Source organism: Xenopus tropicalis, chromosome 8 (assembly GCF_000004195.4).
Source record: "Xenopus tropicalis strain Nigerian chromosome 8, UCB_Xtro_10.0, whole genome shotgun sequence".
NCBI lineage: Eukaryota > Metazoa > Chordata > Amphibia > Anura > Pipidae > Xenopus > Xenopus tropicalis.
In genome coordinates this window covers 73,756,174-73,763,141 of record NC_030684.2, presented here as the reverse complement: position 1 = coordinate 73,763,141, position 6,968 = coordinate 73,756,174, and the positions used below count along the sequence as shown (strand labels likewise).

At 37.1% G+C, this 6,968-nt stretch overlaps 1 protein-coding gene across 2 annotated transcripts in view; it reads left to right on the top strand.

Moving 5' to 3' along the window:
* The first annotated feature begins 1,864 nt into the window (after nt 1–1,864).
* Nucleotides 1,865–6,968, top strand: part of tnxb (tenascin XB) — a 41,891-nt gene continuing 36,787 nt past the window's right edge. For both annotated transcript variants that reach the window (XM_031891360.1, XM_031891359.1), the window contains exons 1-2: nt 1,865–2,155; nt 3,998–4,215. In XM_031891360.1, the coding sequence (XP_031747220.1) occupies nt 4,017–4,215 (199 nt within the window). In that variant the 5' untranslated portion in view covers nt 1,865–2,155; nt 3,998–4,016. The remainder of the gene's footprint in view (nt 2,156–3,997; nt 4,216–6,968) is intronic.

Genomic DNA, 6,968 nt, shown 5'->3' with positions numbered 1-6,968 from the left:
TAGTTCAAAGACATCTGGAAAGCAACAGATTTAAGTTTTCTGGAATTAGAGTGTATATAATGTGTTTTGTCAGTAGTTTTTCAGAAAGCAAAAAAACTAAATCCTACATTTGTAAGATTTAGGTCATAGGCAGAGCAATTATATAAATGTTATACACAGCACCTTTACCTGAGCAAGCTGCCATCTAACTTGAAAGAATTTGGTTCTTATACATATAGCATCTTAGCATCTCTTTGCTAGTGCAAATGCCCTATGTAAATAAACAGTAAAAAGTTATAAATAGAGAAGGGGAGAACCTCAATGTTTGGAAAACAGAGAAAATTCTTTCTGAGAAAAGGATAATTAAGAACAAAGGCTATATAAGAGTAAGTCTGATGACACAAAGGATATTAGAGGTGGTGGCAGGAATGACACTGCAAAGTGAGGATAATCATAAAGGATAGGAGTGAAAACATTAGAGAATAAAAGATTAAAAATGGTACTTAAGAGCATCAAGATTGAGAGCATAATAACAGTAACGCATCCAAGTAGGCAAGTGTGGAAAATAATAGATATTTTAAGAAAAGAAAAGGCAGCTAAAGGTCCCCATACACAGGCCGATAGTAGCTGCCGATATTGGTCCCTTGGACCAATTTGGCAGCTAATCAGCCTGTGTATGGGCACTCCCGACGAGCCTGCCCGACCGATATCTGGCCTGAAATCGGGCAGATCTCGATCGGGCAGGTTAGAAAATCTAGACGGATCAAGGACCGCATCGGCTCGTTGATGCGGCCCCCGGACCGACTTTTCCTATACCCGCCGTTATAATTAGATCGTTTGGCCCCAGGTCCAAACGATCGAATTACCCTGGATTCTCCCGATATCCCCCACCCGTAGGTGGGGGATATCGGGAGAAGATCCGCTCACTTGGCGACATCGCCAAACGAGCGGATCGTATGGTGTATGGGGACCTTAAAACAAAAGAAGGAAGGTGAAAAAAATATTTATCAGTCATCATGAGTGAACATTTTTAATGGACAAATGTGGGGGTAGCAGACAGAGAATTTAGAAAAACGAAAAGAAAATGAAAAATACCCACCTGAGCAGTAAATAATAACTATGAAAATAATGTATAGATTAGTGAATAGGTGAGAATAACAGTGAGAATGATATAAAAAAAAATAATACAATAGGTGAGAATAAAAGAGAAGATACACCATTTTAAAAGAAAAAGAGTAAACACGTTTAAGAATGACAAAGTATAGAATAAGCGAGACTGAGAGAAATAATGACAGAGCAAGTATAAAACATGTTATACATAATGGGTAAGAAAGCCAACAAGGATGAAAGAGAGAGAATCAGTAAGGGTAATAGGTAAGGATGACAGAGACAGTATACTATAGATGAGAATTGTAGACATAATAGGACGGGTGATAATGACTGTAAGAATGATAATGAGACAATTTAAAATATATAGTGTAAAAGAGTAAGAAGAACAGATAGAAAAAGTATAGATGAGAAAGAAGAAAATGACAGTGAGAGGAAAGAACTCATCAGAGGGACAGAAGGAAAGTTATTTGAAAAAATACTGTAAATGTCAATGAAAGAAAACAGAACAAAATAAGGATTGTTGTGGGCAGTAAACAGAAGATGAAAGCCTGAAAGAAGAAGCTGAGAATGAAAATGTAATAAAAACTAAATTAGATGAACAGAGAAAACCTAAAAGAGACAGAGGGGGGTGAAGGGAAAGGGTGAGAAAAAATTTGAGTGGAAGAAAAGATGAATTCATGTCATTACAGATGTATATCTGCATTTTACCATGACATCATCATTTGGACATATCTCTCCCTCCCTTCTCTCTGTTTCACTCTCTCTCTCTGCCAGTTACCCCAGAGCAGCTCTGAGGGAGAGAAGACGGGCTGAAACTGGGCAGAATCTTACAGAGAAAGGAGGAAGAGCAAAGTGCCTGAAGTCTTGTGAATTGGGTTGATGGCTAAGAATGACAGAGAGAGTTAAAGGGCAAGGAAAGACTGAGTCAAGGAATAAAGTACAAACTGCTTGAAAGTGAGGCGGGCTCATCCTGTAGGAACAAGCAAGAAATACAGCAAGGAGCAAAAAAGGGAAGACCACACTGGAGCTGGCTGCAAGCAGCAATCCCTGATACTTCACTGAAAAGGTAAGAGCTGAACCTTTCTCAGCCCACCATGTCTGCAAGGGGGTGGGTTTTCTCTGAGCTTTAGGTAAATGTCATTTTGAGGAAGAACAAGTTCCTGTGAGCAGAATACATTTGGTCCAGTGCCTTATATGCTGTTTCATTGTTGTACAGTATTTTATGTTGGTGCTTTATAATAAAATGTAACAGTGAGTTTACTGTAATGGGTCTATTGTAGGAAGCCCATACTGACAGTTTATATTTCATAATTACCTTTTTCACTATTTATGAGAGCTCTTTTTATTTTTGGTCATTTAATTTAGCTTTTCATGGTTGAACTGAAGCCATCATGTTTTACTGGCAGGTAGTGCACCGTAACTCTCATGATATATATATAAACATAATTAGGCATTTGGCAATATCCCAGCAGTTTTTGCCAGATATGGATTTTGTTGAAACCTATGTGACTTTAAAACTGTGGACAAGTGATCATGACAAGCTCACAGCAATTTTTTGAGGTTTTTCAAATTTTAGTATAAAAATTAGGATTTGATCCAAAAAGAAAGAATTTGGCTTATCCCTTATATGTATATATAACATATTAAAGAGGTCACACACCAACAATTGCAGTGACCTTGGTGCCATGTTATAGTTCATCACAGCCATCACATGGAGTATAGCACTCACAGGATTTGTGCAAATACAAAAATATAGTTTTATATATATATATATATAAATATCACTGCTTTAAAATTTCACCCAGGTGCACAGTAAACAAGTATACACTTTTTTGACTATTATAAATTCCGGGTGTTGCATGTTACTATAAAAAAAACTCTATGGTTAATTAGATTTGTTACTGTAAAGTCAATTTTATTTGAATGAAACTTGATGGGCACATGTCCTGGTTTGGAACTACACTGGTGGAGTGCATATTGTTTGTCAGATTACATTTGTCTCATGGATAATGTAATACAGGTCTGTACACCAAAAATTAAAACTAGGAATATTGGCAGCTGTTTCCATTTGTTTTGACCCAAAGACTTTGGAGTAATTATATCTTTACAAACATATTAAACTATTAAACTGAGAATGTTTTTCAAATGTATAGTCTTGTCTTCTTCAGGATCATTTTGGTGAAAGTGTGTATATGATAAACACACACACAGGCTTTGTTGCCTGTAGTCCAATGGTTGAAAAAGGTGTTTGTTTTTTTGTTCTTGTTGTTAAGCTTCTGGGTAATTTCAGTTATTGTACATGTGTGAAATAGAGGCAATAATTTAATTTAAACAAAGGAACTGTCAAACTAGAAGAAGAATTGCAAATAAATGAAAAAAAACATCCACTTTACATTTCACGGGTTCTGGTTTGTACGGAATTTGAACATTTTTAAGAAACAGGGTGTACCTGGCTTTGGAAGGGTTAATACATACATTTATGGTCAGGTTCTGCAGAGGGTTATTGGAATAGCAATTTCATGGTAACATGGGACTGTTAGAATGCAAATCACTGATTTTAGAAGAATGATATTTTCCAGAGACTTCACTGATATTGTACAGGATAACATATCCATATAGCTCCGGTATAATGAAAAATATATATGTTGACAAATCCTCAAATTGTTCATATTTAACACACTTTTGCTTGTGTTTTCTCACATCTGTCTTTGCTTTTTGGCAACATGGTCTCTACTTCAACTCACTTTCTCACACCCTCCTTTCTTCACTCTCACCTTTCTTACCTTCTTCTTTTCCAACTTCCTCAACTTGACTTTTCTTGATTTTGCTTTTCCTGCATGTATTCACTTGTTTATCTCCCTTTGCATCCTTATCCTTTTTTTTTGGTTCTTCCATTCTCACTTCTTAGGGATTCCTCTGCCTTTATCATGCCCTCTTTCCTGCCTCTGCTCTTCTTCATTTTGTTTTTCAAGGGTTGTCTGGCCCCTCCATCCACATCAACTCAATGTCCAGATGCAGGAGGGGTGCGAGCTCTCCTCAAGCGACTTGAAATTTTGGAAAAGTTGGTTCGGGACATAAAAGGACAGTGTTCACCTCCATGTTGTGGAAATGTGCAGAGTGGAGCTGGTAAGTGTACAGGGGTGGTACATCTGTACCTGAGGTAATGCAGATCCCCCTCTCTAACCCGTAGGTTCCCAAACAGTGGGAAAAGTTAGTTATATCTGCTGAATATTATATGATCAACTACTATATACAAATGTTACTTTTACCATATGGCCACTAACTTTTAGCAAAATCATTATATGGAGCAGGTTTTACTTAATGAGTAATTATTATTTTGTTATTGTTCTAAGGAAAGCAATCTGTATACAGCAATATCGTAACCACGATGCATTTAGAGTGCATGCGCTCATATACAAAGTGTATAGGGAAAAGATAACACTTAGATACAGTTGAATATTGGTTGGCTTGGAACACCTACTTACTTTTAGTATTAGTGGCTCTTATTGGCAGAAAATATATGCTAATTGTAAGTGGGTTACTGTAACAGCAATGTTCTGGGATTGGCCTTGACTGCTGGTCATTACATGGATGACATTGGAGGCATTTATGATTGTGGTACAGTACCAATCATTCCATAACTGCAAGTACATCATTTCTGTTTTGGTAACACTTGCATTTTCTCCTTTGGGCTGCATCGCCTATTAATAGGTGGATATATAGTTAGGAGAGGAGAGCAATTATACACAATAGTTAATACAATGTCTCAAGTAGGGTTTCAAAGTGAGAGGATCGTAGCCAAGTTATAGGCATCACAGTGGCTATGGTGCTACTATGAAAAAATAGCTGACTATTCCTATCATTACATAATGACACTCTAATAATATAGGACAGAGTAAATTTTACTGGTATTTGACTGGCCATTATTATTATAGAGGACAGCCTGTTTGTATTTAGGGAATAGAAAGTCTTCATCATTACAGAACAAATAACTTGGTGAAGAGTTGAAATCTATGTGATGAGCAAACTATTTATAGGGAACATTAAGTGAGCAATTTCAATCAAGTTTTATGAAAAGCAGAAAATAAAATAATAATTTTTTTTCCAACACTGATTTCATTCACGAAACTGCACACATTTCCAGGTGCAAAAACAATGTATTTTAATCATAGTGTCAGTTTAAACTAACACTGCTGAGTCTGAGCAAGACCAGTGCACTCTGGCTGCCACATGCCTCACACTGGTGGCATGTTTGCTGCATTGCATATTGCTATACTGCTCTTTTCATGGATTTTTATAAGCAGAAAGGTCTCAGAATCCTGGGTCCCCAAATGCCTTTCTTTCTTCAAACTTGTCAGTGTCAGCTTAGCAAAGTTATGCTCTCACATGCACAAGGAGGAGAAAGTTGACCTTGAACCTATAGGTTTCACCTATTTGCCATGATTTTTGAAGTGGGACCTTTTCTATTTGATGCGATAGATCAGTATCACACATACTATTATCTGAGTCCTAACATTAGTTTTTGTTGATTATTTTGAATTAGCAAAGTTTCTAAGCACTAGCAATTATTCATTGTTTCCTTCCTGCTTTCCAGCCTGGGCTTCAACTCCTAATATAAACTGGCTAAGTATGACTTGTGAAAGGGCGGTGACAAGCTCCTGTATTTTGTATATGTGGCTGTTACAGAGCAATTCAGATGTAATGGCTCCTGCTTGGCTTAGGGGCATAGATAAAACTGCTGCACAGCAAAACTTTTTAGGGCCCCACAAACCTTGGCAATTATGATCTGTTTCTTTTAAATGCATTGGAGCTGCACACCAGCATTGACATATCAATGGATATTCTAGGGCCCCACTAAGAACCGCCGAATCTGCCGTAGGCTAACAACCACAGCTGTAAGACAGAAAAACTTCTCTTTTGGCTTCTTAACGTTTCCTGAACTATAGCTGCTGTTGGGCTTTGGGAGTTGTAGATCACCAACAGCTAAACATTTACAGGTGGAAGACCTTTTAGGGGGGTTTGCACCAAGAAGATTACTATTCATGGCTCTTCTTATTCTTCTTATATCAGAATGCAGCTAACTAACGTTTAACAGCAACATGTTTCTTATCAACATAAATTCAGCACCCAATACTACAGTGCTGTTAAACTTAATAAGGGAGAGGATTTCCAGCTGTTTCTGAACTATAGCCCTTAGCCCCCTACCATCAGTCTTTTGAAGGATACTGGGAGTGGTAACTAAGGGAAAGCTGGAGGGGCACAAGCTATTTGTTTCATTTATACTAAAAGAATGCTTGGTGCTCTGCAGTTCTTAGTATGAGAAGGCTGGCTTCAGTCACTTTCTGGCTCATATCACTTACAATCGTTGTGCTCCCAGTAGAGTCGTAAAACTCTGTTTATCCAAATGGACAGACTGAAGAAATATTCTTGTTTCTGGACTAATTTCATAGATTTTTTCTGTAGGAGGAGAAGATAAACTAATATTTAAAAGCCTGCCAATTCCAACTTCCCCCATTTTTAATTTTCTTTAATTGCTGGACTTATGTTTGTCAGATCCACTGTTGTTTAAATTTTATCACTCTGCATTTTTGTTACAAAAATTATACTTCAAGGGGTTTTAACTCTGATAAAACTTTGCATTAGAATAGAAAATATAATTTCTACAAATTTTCCAGTATATAATATTTACAAATGATCACTAATATAATTTATTATTATTATTTGAAAATATACTTGTGCTGAAAGCTGTCAGCCCCTGTCTGGCTTTATATTCTTTGCAATGCATTTACCATTGGAACAATGTAGCAAGGGTCAGATGTCCTTGAGCTAAACTCTATTTCCCACAGTGCCTTGCACACTTCTGTGATTTCCTCACAGTG